Here is a 14,843-nt window from a genome sequence, read left to right on the forward strand (position 1 = left end):
AATGCTTTGTAAAACTGTAAATTAGCTTTGCCAATAATCTTAGCAAGAAATGAATCAGATTATACTCAGGGACTGTGAATCCATTTTAATATTCTACTTTCTTCACTCATAAACACATGATTTAACCAAAAGACAAATAAAGCAGAATTAGAAAAGTTAAATGATTTACAAAATATCAAAATGAGCTGTGTCTGATATAGCTCAATCTGTCAAGAAAATTAGTGATTACTCCAAAGGTTTAAGGATAGTGAACAACTTCAAACAACTTTTCCAAACAATGAATATTAGGGTAAAAGCCATTTTAAAAAACAAGACATCCATGAAATAAGTTGTATAAATGAGATAAAAATCACAGAGTTGACAGAGATTTATAAAATGGATAAAATGAATAGACATTAAATTGTTTTAATGAATCCACTTCCTTTATTGCAGTAACCTCTGTACAAAGCAGCAACTGCAATACTCAACGTTAAAACATTAGAAAAGCATTTGTGTGACAGTTATAGTACAGTATTATCAAAATATTACATTTTCAAACTTAGTAAACATTCACCAGAGCTCAAATCTTTAAATTATTTTTCCATAGTCTTTAAAAATATGTAATGTCAGAAAGCATAAAAAAAGAATGTAAAAGGAAACCTAAAATACAAATGAAATAATGTGACAAATAAATATGTGATTTAATTAACTGTTAATAATCAGCTTAACACCACCATTCTTTAAACCCACTGAATTTTTACCTAGAGAAATAATGAACGGTCATATGCCATTGCATAACTGTTTATTTCCAAGTTATCAGCAATGATTAGAACTTAAAATTTTTGGCATTAAAACAATCAAATTCAGCATAAATAAAATAGAGTAGAATAGCTTCAACACTAGCTAACATTTCTAAGAATTAATTGTTGAAATTTATCAGAGCACAAAAACAACCTTGAAAAATTTGACCTGGTATCTAGTGTTAAGTAAAAGTAATGCATTTCTTTTTAAGTGAAAAGTTTCTTACATTATTTCACAGACAATATTACCCTCCCCCATTATGTATATTTAGATATATTTTATGTACTTTATACACATATGTATGATGCATGACATTTGGTTCCTGCAGTACAGATCACAATGAGGTTTTCCTGAATGGGAAAAACTTAAAAAAAGAAAAAGTAAGTGTACCTGTGCACATTTCAACATAGCAGCACTCAGTTATGCCCTATTAACCATTTAAAAAGTTGAGACATGATATTGTTTACTGAATATGACATTTTTACTGTCTTTCTTCTTAAACACTACAAAACCTCCAAAAAATGGTACAATGGTGTGAGTTATAACATAGGAAAAAGTTTTTAGGAAAACAATTACCTCATTCTCTTAACATTCTGAATTTAAAATTACTATCAGATCTCTGTTATGATATTAACTTAGTTCATACTCATGCAGCAAAGATATTGCACTACTGAACAACAGTAGTAATTTTATAGATTTTTTTTGAGATTCATGAACACCTACATAAATTCTTCACCAGTGAAACTTATACCAGTGAACACACTGAAGAGTACTTTAGATGAAACATTCTCCATTTCCTAATCGAATGATAACTGTGTGAAGATACATGCCCTTCCAGTGATCACATTTGTTCTCCATGAAACCTGTCTTTCAATCTGTGAACTCATAAACAAAAAATTTAATATGATAAATCTTAACACTTTAAAATGCAAACAACCATTGTGTCATTATAAATACACATATGCATATGTGTATGCATATACATATATACACACACACATACAGATATGTAGACATACAATCCCTTGAAATGTTTCTAGGAAATCCTTCCTTGAATAAAAACAAAAAACTTCACATTAATAATTGCATATAAAGCTTTTAGTAACAGTACATACGCACTGTCCAAATTGTACTAGTAGACTATGATGTCAAAACAGACTTTTCAAAAGCACAAACTGGCAGTTTTTCTTAACACAAAAGTTTTAAAGTATTAAGAATGGATTAAATTTAAATGTCCAGAATAATCTGTTCAAACCTGAGTATATTAATTAAGACTATGTACTTGACAGTTGAATGAATTAAGCCTAAAAACATTTCACTAAGAAACCAGTGGTCCATTTAACCATTTGATGAAACATTAAATATTTTAATGATTTATAAAAAGGATGATATAGTGATATTCCATATATTTATTGAAATATTCTATTAAATGACAATGCTTTGTCTAATTTTAACCAGGAAAATCTTTTAGCATTTTGTAAAAGTCCCTCAGATTTGAGGAAAATTCTAAATTAGGACAGATCTTTCTTCTAATAAATATAAATGATCTTAAAGATTTCCTTTAAAGAATGACAATATGTGATTTTTCAGGATGGTATATAGAAGTACTGGATAAATCTTCAACCTCCCCTAAGGATTCAAATAATAATAATCAAAAAAGATATAAATAACAGCCAATTAGAGGTTTTAAAAAAAAGGTTTATTGGGCTTTTTTCTCCCTAGATCTACATTTATACATCCTAATGCAAACCTAGCCTTGGGGTCACTTTTCGGTTCTCATATTTTTTCCCTTGCCTTTTCATTAACTAGCCCTAATTCTCGCCTAAAAAACACATTTACAAAAGTAATAGAAAACATACAGTACTCAACACTAATTGGTCAATGGAAAAAGAAAAGCGGTGTCCATTTTAAGGTGGGAAAGATTAGAAATAAAAACAGCTGAAGGCAAAGTTTGACATTCTACAAATTTATAAAAGAGGATATATGGATGAAATTTGGTTAATTTCAGAAGGCACCTCAAGGCTAAAGGCTTTTTGTACTCCTTTCATCAATCAAAAAATAACACACTTTTATTGCTATTCAAGTAGCAAAGGAAAAACTTTACTCTCACAAGCTTCAGTCCAACAAGGAATCATCATTCACTAAGACTGAAATACGGAATTGACTAAAACTGAAGTCTCCATACATATATCAATGGAGCAACTTCCCTGTGTGCTTTCAAATTAATGAAATAGTGAAAAAAAGTCACAGTTCACCATTGTGATGTTGAAGATTTCAGTGATAGTTACTTCACTAGGCACTGAAGTACCGTCTGGAGGGCTGTCCACTGTGCAGATAAAACACTTAAGAATAGAAGGTAAGGACACTCTGATGATTCCCACGGACTAGAAGAATTGGTGGCAGGTCCTTGGATAGAGCTTCTAACCATGCCATGTAGAGAGCACTAGACACAGCACCTTTTCGTGCAACTGGGAGACTCCTGGTTTCAAAAAAAAACAGGAAATTAAACAATGTATTTACGCTAAGAATAAAATAATAAAAACTATAAGTCACAGTAATAGTAACTAAAAATTACTATAATTACAGTATATGCTGTAACAACTACTATACCATATATTCCTATTTTTTTTCAAGTTTGAACAAAGTATTTCTTACAAAATATCTTAAGAATAGCAAATTTTTGTTTCAGTCGCTCAGTCGTGTCTGACACTTTGTGACCCCATATACTGCTTCCTTGTCCTTCACCAACTCCCAGAGCTTGCTCAAACTTGTATCCATTGAGTCAGGGATGCCATCCAACCGTCTCATCCTCTGTCATCCCCTTCTCCTCCTGCCTTCAATCTTTCCCAGTACCAGGGTCTTTTCTAATGAGTCAGTTCTTTGCATCAGGTGGCCAAAGTACTGCAGTTTCAGCTTCACCATCAGGCCTTCCAATGAATATTCCAGATTGATTTCCTTTAGGATGGACTGATTTGATCTCCTTGCAGTCCAAAGGACTCTCAAGAGTCTTCTCCAGCACCACAGTTCAAAAGCATCAATTCTTCAGTACTCAGCCTTCTTTATGGTCCAACTCTCACATCCACACATGACACTGGAAAAACCATAGCTTTGACTGTACAGACCTTTGTCGGCAAAGTAATGTCTCTGCTTTTTAATATGCTGTGTAGGTTAGTCATAGCTTTTCTTCCAAAGAACAAGTGTATTTTAATTTCATGACTGCAGTCACCATCTGCAGTGGTTTTGGAGCCCAAGAAAATTAAATCTGTCACGGTTACCATTGTTTCCCCATCTATTTGTCATGAAGTGATGGGACTGGATGTCATGATCTTAGTTTTCTGAATGTTGAGCTTTAAGCCAACTTTTTCACTCTCCTCTTTCACTTTCCTCAAGAGGCTCTTAGTTCCTCTTCACTTTCTGCCATAAGGGTGGTGTCATCTGCATATCTGAGGTTATTGATATTTCTCCTGGCAATCTTGATTCCAGCTTGTGCTTCATCCAGCCTGGCATTTCGCATGATGTACTCTGCATATAAGTTAAAAAAGCAAGGTAACAATATACAGCCTTGATGCTCTCCTTTCCCAATTTGGAACCAGTCTGTTGTTCCATGTCTGGTTCTAACTGTTGATACTCAACCTGCATACAGGTTTCTCAGAAGATAGGTAAGGTGGTCTGGTATTCCCATCTCTTCAAGAATTTTCCACAGTTTGTTGTGATACACACAGTCAAATGCTTGAGCATAGTCCATGAAGCAGATGTTTCTCTGGAATTTTCTTGCTTTTTTTATGATCCAGTGGATGTTGGCAATTTGATCTCTGGTTCCTCTGCCTTTTCTAAACCCAGCTTGAACACCTGGAAGTTCTTGGTTCACATACTATTGAGGCCTAGCTTGGAGAATTTTGAGCATTACTTTGCTAGCATGTGAAATGAGTGCAATTGTGTGGTAGTTTGAACATTCTTTGGCAATGCCTTTGGGATTGGAATGAAAACTGACCTTTTCCAGTCCTGTGGCCACTGATGAGTTAGTATCTAAAATTAAACCTCAAATCTCTCCTTATAATTGTTTTAGGAGAAAGGGATATTTCTATCTGAATTTTGATAGTGGTAAATACATACGGATGAATGATATTCAAATATAATTAATTCTACATATTAATGTTCTATTTCTTGTACCTATCTCTGAGCTTTCATTTTCATTTGTAGGTAGTGGACGTATGTCCAGTTGCTCCATAGAGTGTTTTTCTCTAGATTTCTATGTTTTAGTGACTTCCATTACAGATACCATCAGCAAAATTGGAAATTTCCTGGTGTAGTCAAATTTCCTGGTTGTTAGTCAAAATAGCAATCTTTTGGTATTACTTAGTTTCATAATTTGACATGTTTCCAGAGATCTGAGCCTTTTTTACCTATATAAGGACCAGGCTCCAGGACTTAGAAAATCTGGGTTCAAGAAAGATCTAGGCAACCTGATTTAGTGAAAGAAAAGCCAGAGTGAGCACAAGTATCTATATTCAATGCAAAGACATTGTGTCTATATGACATTTTGTATGTGGGAACTTGGGAGTGGGAATTCAGATATGAACCATGTTTTAAATTTAATCCTCAGCCTAACTTGATGGAATTATTTCTATGAAGAATCTGTCTAGGAACCAAATTTCAACTTGCAGCCCCATTACCCGACAAATGTTGATGGTTATGCTGTGGTATTTCCAAAGCTAAGGAATTTTTTAAAAGTGGGAAAAAGCATAAAGGAAAAAAATCCCAGAATATGCTACGATGATAAGGAATTATTTAGATTTATACAAGCTTAAGGTAAATATTTTTGTTTATCTTTCCTATCTTAAATGATTTCTTCATATGCTTCAAGCATAATGTATTTAAAAAGTTTGTTTTTCTCTCATAACCACTAAGTTATTATGGTTATAGATATATTTTGGGTAGAAGAAATGAATCCTAATTGAATTATCATAAAATGAATAGCCAAGAAATCTTAGTATAGGTATTACTTACATGACAATGATATTAGCTGTGTTTGAATGTTCCTTTAATAATTCATTTAACCTGATCTGCCGGTATGTCTGAAATGAAACATAACAGTCATTCTTAGTCCTTTCGAAAACTGAAATTTTCCCTGGTACATAAAACTATAGATAAAAAGAAACCAAAATCAATTTTGGTATAATAAAAATATCTGTTCCCAAACTTAAAAAAAAAAAAATCAGTGCTTTGCACTATCCAAATATAAGTACAACTTAAAAGTAGATTTAGTTTACACAACTAGTTCTTTTCATAACCAACTGTAGTTCTTGATGTTTATTTCTTAAGTATTTTCTAAAAAAAACCACAAGGAAGATTAATGAAAAGGAAGCAGGAGAGAAAAAATACCTTGGTCTTATAAAGTTCAAGCTCATTATCTGTTATTCGCCATGGTTCATCTTCTTTCATTTTATCTGCAATATCTTGTTCTTTATCATCTTCATGAAGTCTGTATGGCTCAATCATTTCATCAAAAGCTACAATACTTAAAAAAAAAAAGAATACATACAGTTAATATGTATGTTTGGGATGGGTGCAGAAATGTAAACTGAAGTATAAGGCATATTTGGGGGAACAGGAGATAAAGACAGAAAGGAAACAAGACAGACTATAAAGGGCCCTTTGGACTTACTTCAATATCTGCAATGTCAGTCAGTTATCTGCTAGCTTAAGAAAAAGTTGACTTCACATGTAACTAAAAGCAGGCAAAACCCCCAGGTAATTAAGTTAAATGATCTATTACAGTGTCTGAGCAGGTCATCCATAAAAGAATAAGAAATTTATACAAAATAATTTATCTAATAACTTACTTTTCTTTCTTTGGTTTAGTATTAATATCTCCTAAGACCATGATATCAGAGAAGTCTATCCGGAACTTGCTAAGCAAAGTAGCCATCCTAGAACAAAAGTGAACAGCACTGATATACATGAAGGCTGTATATAGAAATATTTTTATTCTATTTAGGGCTGACTCCATATGATTTATAGGAAATAATGATTTACAGGAAAAGTATGTCAGGTTCTGAGCAAAATCCATCCAGTTAATTTATACTACTCATTCACAAAGTAGACGTCTAAATTATCTAGAAACTTGCATTGTATTCTCTTACATTCTCTGAATTTTTCCTTAGCATCCAATGGACAGAGGAAGACAATAATTAAATTTGAATGGCACCTAGTTTTTAAATTTTAGTTAATTTGTATTAGTAAGTACATGAATTTCAATAAAAACTGGTAAACAGATATTTGTAACAAATAGAAACAGGGAACGTTTATGAGGAAGGTGTCAATAAGTACTAGGTTTTAAAGAATGGAGTTATTTTAACACAGAAGGGAGGCTAGTGAAGAACTATTTGTAGTAGAGAGATGAGAGCAGGCAAAGAAGTAAAAGTCTGAAATCATATGTATGTTTAGGGTGGGTGCAGAAATGTGAACTGAAGTATAAGGCATATTTGGGCAAACAGGAGATAAAGACAGAAAGGAAACAAGACAGACTATAAAGGGCCCTGATTGTCACACAGGCTTTCTATGGTATGTAACAGAGAAGAAGTTAAAATTCCTTGGGGCAGAGGCATCACATGATCAAAGCTTTTCTTTCCAAACATGAAATTAGGAGCATATGTACAATATATTATGAAATAGTCAGAAATGAGACAAAGGGTACTTAGAGAAGCACTGAAACCAGAACTAGAATTGTGTGACAGGACAGACAGAAATGAGAGAATGGACAAGGCCATCATGCATTTCTGTTGTCTAGAAGTCTGAAAAGTATAATACATATATGGACATATAACTTTTGTGCACTTCTTACCCTGCTAATTTTTTTTCATAAAAGGCTGATTAATGCTTCTATGCTACAAGTATTTAAAGATGTTCTAAAATGTCAACAGATTAAAAATATTACATGTGAGTAAAACCAAGAATCTTGAACATTAAGACTAAACTTGAACATTAAGACTAAATTAAAGAGAATGAAGTTTTATTTTAGACTCTTCAGCTTCACTACAGAACAGAGAAACATTACTGACATTTTCTGTACTGTCTAATTGTTACCCTACCAAACCAATATTGAGATAATGAAATACTATTAGATAAAAGCTCATCAGTTTAAAACAGACTTACGCTCTTCGGTCATGGTCTATTCTATTTATTTTTCCACCAATGAATACTCTGATCTTACAATCTTTCCACTTTTTCTTGGTAGTCAGAAGATAAGGTATCAATAAAGTCAAACCTAAGTCATAAAAATATAACAGATCATTTATATTTAACATTGATTTCTCAATTAAAAACTTTTAATCCAAGTTAACTGCTAAAAACTTCTTTACCACACCTCAATATATAACAAACATTTTCTTTCTGTCCTGCCTGTAATGATTCAGTCAAAAATCCACTTGGCAGACCTGAATAAGGAGGGAGGTCCAGTGAAGACAAGGCCCATGTCATGAAGGCAAAAAATGAGGTACTGACCTTGCAGGGTAGGGAGATTTGTTATATCAGGACTGAGAAAAAGAATGTTCACTGAAGCTAATGGGAGTCATGTTTCAAAACATGAAAAGGGAGAAGCTGGAGCAAACCCTGCAGTGTTGGCAATGGAAGTGGTTTCAATCTACACATGTACATACAAATAAGTGCTGTGTGTGTTTCCTACATCTGTCCACTGAGAGGGCATGGGAGCAGTGACACCCTAGTAGAAACGGGCGTATCTAATGCTCTGACCGATGTTTCTAAATACCGTTCTTCACTGAAAGGAATCAAGGCTCTTTGGATAAAGGGTCATTCAAGTGCTGGTGCAGGTAAAGTACAAAATTGAGCCTGGAACATCATATTTTATCATAAAATAAAGAATGATCGGGACATGACAAATGGACACAGAAGTCAGCCTAAACAGCTGGTCAAATCTGGGACATCAAAATGAATTATAAAAATGAAAAATGCTAACCCATTGAATATAATTGGAGACTGTTAAGTCCATACAAATAGAAGTGAAGAGAAAGCTCTTCTTTACAGTTAAACACCAGATAAAACTAATAAATAAGGAAGAAATGATGGGATTGGAAAAATCATCATTTGGAAACCACATATACACCATAACAATAACAGCAAAAATAAATTCAGGTGGAAATATCAATGTATGCTCAAGATGGTGGCAAAAATCACAGCAACAACAGAATATTTACATGGTCTCAAAGAAATTGCCCATGCCCCAAATACCTGTAATTATAAAAGGTGGCAATAATAGCTTTTCAGTATATAAACATAGTGAAAGCCACCTTACTCAAAGGTCAAAGCTACTTTCACCAGTGATGAGACAAATCAACATCAAGAGCCACCTGATGAGATGCAGACAGAAGGCATAGCATCACTCTTGTGATATTTCTACCCAAAATACATAACTTGAAACTAATTATTATGAATCATTAAACAGCACCTCAAATCAAGTGACATTCTACAAAATGGTCTAATGTTTTTTTAAAAAATTTTAAAGTCATGAAGCTCAAGGAAGGGCTGAGCAACTTTCAAACCAAAGGATACTGACGAGAGATGACAACTAAGTGTGATGCCTGATTCTGGAACTTATCCTAATGCTTTGGGGAATGTTGGCCTAATGGGAATGGGTCAGTGAGTAAAGAGTACATGCTATTTCCTAATACCACCCCCACAACTTCAAAAAATTTAAACTTGTTAAAAAAAAATAGGTTAGCAACCTTACCTCCATCATCAAAAAGCCACCAGACGTCAATAGTATTCTTTCCCTGTTTTTTCTGAAATTGTGTACTAGCTTCAAGAAGCTTTTGGTCAGCTACGTTTAAAGGCACAGCAGGGCCTTTGGATTCTGAAGGATTAAGCAGAAAAATAAGATATAAGAGAGGTAAATCTTAAATTATAGCTTGCTAAATTCCTATAGTTCCCTAACTTTTGTATATTCAGATGTTTATAATGTAAGACAATTATATACATGGCATTCTTCACAACACAATTGCTTGTAATCTGAACATACTTTTAAATGGTTATAGATACATTTATCTATACTCATCCAAACTACCTTGCCTAATTTCTAATATTTTGAAGCATTCTGAATGAAAGAGAATCACAAAAACCAGTAAATAAAATTATAACTGCTAGATTTTGACTTTTGAAAAGCTGTTTTAGGCTGACTGGGCAAAGTAAGTTTATGCCTGTTCCATAAAGATATTTCTTTTGTAATTTGGTTTCTCAATAATTTAAAGTTCAAAAATATTTAAAATAAATGTTTTTATCTGTAATATAAAAGACAGAAGGAAGTGGGAGACATATCAATACAATCATGCAGTTATCACAGTAAAACCTCTCACTCTTTCACTGAAGAAGGGAAAACTCCCTCATCTTTACCTAACTCTGTCCCCTCAATACGTGAGGCCCAATTCTAAAGCCATATAAGCACCAAATCTTTCTGTGAACCACAAAAAGAATGTGGGAACTCCCAGGAAGAGCACCCATTTGCTGCAGGTCTAAAGAACAATTTGTCATGGGAATTCTCATTTACATCGCTAAGAATTAAAAAGGAGGAAAAAAATCAGCACTGACTGTGAGCAAGCAAATGACTATAATGAAATCCCTATACCAAATTTTAAAAGCATAAATCCACAGAAAGAAATCTGATCACTTCTGAAGAATGTCTTATCATTCACGTTTCATGCTGCCATGATGTATGCAAACATGACGAATGACTTTGCATGATGAAATAATATGGCTACCAAACCACACTGCTCCATAACTCTCACCTCTATCTCCTTCTCATAAAATTCATGTACGTTGACATGACTGTATCTCCCAAACGCAGCAGGACTGTGAGAAATATTGTAATTTTTGAAATGAGAAATATATTAGTATCAAAATTAAGGACTTGGCTGGGTACAACTGATGGTAAAGAATGCAAGTGACACTGTAAATAAACCTATTTCAGTGTCTCTACTTATCATCTAAACCATGCAGTTTAAATTATAAAATTAAAATACTGACTTTCAGGATTTGAATATTCCTGAAATGCTACTATGATTTAAAAGAATTTGTTTTTGATATATCACCTTTTCCTGGGATGATTTAATGCTTTATTTGGACCAGTCATTATTTTTCTAATCTGCATTTAATAAATAACTGTAACATCACCTCACCATGAAAATAAAAACCAAGGTAAAGAAAGAAAATAATAAAATTGGAGTTAAAGAATTAACAGTATGAGAAAAGAGATTAAAATAAAATGATGAAAAATGCCTGCCTTTTTTCAACAGTGGTTGAGTTGGAGTCTTGCCATCCTCTTCCTCATCTAGATTATGTTTAAGAAACACAAAATAGAAGTTAATTGCCTTTTTATTAATAAAATAATGAAAATGTAACTAGAACACATTTATAAGCAAACATAGTATGAAGAAACAGTGTGAAAAATAATTAAGACTGAAGATATTTTCTAGACTGAGTGTTCAGGATTGAAAAAGCAAACATGTTAGATTCCTCCAACAGGGCTACTGAGTAACACCCGCCCCTAAACTTTATTTCCTGTAAAACTGGCAAAAACTAGAATTTTTTTAAACTTTTAAACTGGCAAACTTGAAATCAGTTGCTATGGCTTACAGAGTAGAAACATGATATCAAAAAATTGATGTTGCAGTCAAACATGCCACTGTATCATTTGCAAATGGCTGCCAAGTAATTTTAGAAGCACAGATACTGGGTTTTTGTAAAAATTAATTACCACTTGAAATATTAAGGCATTTGATCAAAGACAAGAGTCTTATGGTTTATATAAAACGCCAGGTTATACAGGAGTGATTTTTCAAATACATAAATTTGTATATACATATATATATATGTGTATGTGTGTGTGAGTATATGCATATATGCAGCATATACCAGTCCATTTATATTTATATATCTATAAATATTTCCCAGAATTAATATTTCTCTTAACTTAAATTTTTTTTCTTAAAATAAGCTATACTATTTGTTTAAGGCACATAAAACTCCCAACTTGGACAGGAAAGAGTACACTACAGTGACGGGCTCTTGAGTCAGACTCCCAGCATTTCAAGAGTACCTCTAAACCTTTTCCTAGTGGTGTGATCTTGAGCTAATTACTTAAGGCCTCACTTTCCTCATTTGTTAAAAGTTTGAACCATACCTACCTCTTAAGGTTTTTATGTTGCAAGCATTAATGCACTGAGCTCAGTGCCTATCATAAAACATGTATTCAAAGGGTACTCTTTTTGTCCCTCTGCATACTGCAGGCCTCAATAAGATAGACATACGAAATATAAAAACAGTAACAGAACATTTATAATTCTGCAGGCTTTTTATATAAACTTTTCTACATTTTCCATGTAATTCTGAAAATAGCTAAATATAAAGCTAACAAAATAAAATGTATGCTATTTTTGAATGCTAATTTTTATGCATGTTATGGAATAAGAAACATTTCCATTATTAAATCTAATTTTATAGTATTAAATAAATGTTCTTATAAAGCAGATGTTTGATATTATCTATCTTTAACAGTAATAAAAGACATAACTATGGACATTCTGTTTTCATTTCAAAGAGCTCAGAAATGTGAAGAAAATACACTTAAAAGTGATTTAAACTAATTTTAAAGGCATTTACATTTTTAAAAGAAAAAGATGAGCAGAAATGTACTGACCTAGTCCCCTATTCTTTAAAAATAATGACTTCATAAGATTGTGACAAACATTAATAAGCTCATGTAAGGATAACGTCTACTACAGTGTGAGAGGAACAGCAGATGACTGATAAATATTACTTCTCCTGTCATAGCTTTACCTATTAATTCCTAACATATTCCCATAAAGAAAAGATCTGTTTTGAGGCAAGAGAAAAGGGAAACAACAACAAAAAAAGTAAGATAAAATGAAAGAATGTATACCATAAACTAAAAATAAATGCAGGAACGTTTAAGAGTTAGCAGAATCAGTTTATAGAATTTTGAGGTGAAATAGGAAAAAAAAAAAAAAAAAAAAGCCAGCAAAGAACTGATAGAACTGATACGGAAAATGGGGTCACAACTGAACTTTCAACTATCACTACTCTAAGCAAACAAATAAGGAGGAAAGAAAAAGCAGCATTAATGCTTCTAAATGATCTAGAAGAGAGTTCAGAGTTAGGTTATCAAATTTCCATGGTAATCAATTTCAGAAAAAGAATGGTAATTATTTTATAGGAATCAAAAGTATGATATGGTTTGATGATTTACAGTGCAGATTTTTCTTGTTGCATGTCAGCTGGGAGTAGGACAGATGGAGATACTAGACTGAACAGAGGTAGGAGAGTGAGGGTGGGAGAGTAAGATTTGGAAGTCATTCTTTTTTCCTTCTCATAGACATGACAGAGATTTATGGATGAAATTATCCTGAAGTCTCAGGAGACTTGGAAGGTTTTTTGGTGGCTTAAACCCTGACTTAGCCACCAGGGGTATTTATGTCTATAGTTATGACTCAAAGAGTTCAGCAGCTAAACATAAAGAGCTCGTTTCTTGGGAGGAGATTAAACTGATTTTGTATTACACTGTTCTACCTGAACAATACTAGGTACGGTAGATATATAAATATTCAGGGTATTTCAGTACATAAACAAAACCTCTGGTATTAAAATATCTTGATTAACCAAAAAAATCAGATAAACTAATCTTATAAGCCTCATTCCTTTCAGTGTTATCATATGCTATATACACATTACTCCAAAACTACCAAGTTTCTTTGCAAACTCAGCTTTAACCTATGCTTCAAATTAAAATTAAGTATAAACAAAAACATACAAGAGCATATTAGTATTTAATTAACTAGCATGGTTTCTATTCTATGAGCTATTCAATACCTTAAAAATAATTAATTATTTGGAGCCATTTTTGAAAGGCATAACTTTCACCTGAGCAAGTAGAAATGAAGAGTACATATTTGAAAACTAGTTACTTTGTGAGGCATGCCATATAATAAAAACCATTTCTTCTATAACCATTAATAAAATTTGTTTAATAAAAATTACCTTTATGTGTAATGGATTTCTCACTGGATGGTTTAGAAGTATCTAAATCTGATTTTTTACTATATTCCACACTTAGTACCACATCCTTTACACCAGGAGATTTCTCTTGTGATGACAGTAATTCTTCTGTAGACATAAAAGTATTCAAAATGTTTTCTAAATCTCTCAATCAAAGAGGGCATCATGGTGTAACATCAATTTAATGACAATTTTAAGCACAGTTTATTATGAGATAATAGTTCATAATAAACTATTTCTTATATAAAGGAATGTGATAATCCATTTTGAAATGACCATTCAACTAAATTATATTTGTCCACAACTGTCAGACATTTTAATTAGGTGATGAGAGAGAAATCAGTAATGAGTGAGTTTTACAGAACATAATATGGTAGACAAAAGAATGATGTATAAAATGTGAATCAACTCTAATTTCAAAGTCATTTACACATGTAAAAAAATGTAGAATGTGACAAATGTTGATATACATATAAGATGATAGACAACAGTGAAAAATTATACCCATGACTGTAGAACTAAAACTAAGGGATAGAGTTTTTTCCTTAGCTCATGGTAAACGTGTTATCTCTTTATTTTTAAAGTACATTCTTCATTTTCTGCTTTGTAGGAAGGGGTTAGCAAACATTTAGCTTCCACGATAAAAGTATTTATCATAAAGAGAAACATGATATGAAATTGATGCTCTATCCATAGTCCTCATCACTGAGATGCATGCATTAGGAGAAATAAAAATAGGAAGTATATAAGCCTAGGTGCCAGCACTGTGCTAAGACGGTGTCAGTCAGTATCCCCTATTAAATGTTCACAATAATCCTCTGAATAAAGATGAGAAAACTGAGGCTCAGAAGGCAGCAAATTTGGCCTGGCTACAAAACTACTAAGAGAAAAGACTGGAAATTATTAAAGCATATCTGACTCCACAGCTTGTGCTCTTAAGCCATGTGCTAAAGCAAATTCCTGTTTCCAGATCTTAATGA

At 32.7% G+C, this 14,843-nt stretch overlaps 1 protein-coding gene across 3 annotated transcripts in view; it reads right to left on the reverse strand.

Moving 5' to 3' along the window:
• Window positions 1-2,402: 2,402 nt before the first annotated feature.
• SLC12A2 (solute carrier family 12 member 2) overlaps window positions 2,403-14,843 on the reverse strand; it is an 88,716-nt gene continuing 76,275 nt past the window's right edge. Inside the window, exons 20-27 of one of the 3 annotated variants that reach the window (XM_055548455.1) lie at window positions 13,846-13,971; window positions 11,072-11,119; window positions 9,527-9,649; window positions 7,936-8,047; window positions 6,624-6,710; window positions 6,163-6,298; window positions 5,788-5,855; window positions 2,403-3,259 (exon numbers count right to left, since the gene is read on the reverse strand). In XM_055548455.1, coding sequence (XP_055404430.1) covers window positions 3,124-3,259; window positions 5,788-5,855; window positions 6,163-6,298; window positions 6,624-6,710; window positions 7,936-8,047; window positions 9,527-9,649; window positions 11,072-11,119; window positions 13,846-13,971 — 836 coding nt within the window. In that variant the 3' untranslated portion in view covers window positions 2,403-3,123. The remainder of the gene's footprint in view (window positions 3,260-5,787; window positions 5,856-6,162; window positions 6,299-6,623; window positions 6,711-7,935; window positions 8,048-9,526; window positions 9,650-11,071; window positions 11,120-13,845; window positions 13,972-14,843) is intronic. The other 2 variants (XM_055548471.1, XM_055548462.1) reach the window with 2 other exon arrangements.

The sequence above is a fragment of the Bubalus kerabau genome, chromosome 1, assembly GCF_029407905.1.
Source record: "Bubalus kerabau isolate K-KA32 ecotype Philippines breed swamp buffalo chromosome 1, PCC_UOA_SB_1v2, whole genome shotgun sequence".
NCBI lineage: Eukaryota > Metazoa > Chordata > Mammalia > Artiodactyla > Bovidae > Bubalus > Bubalus kerabau.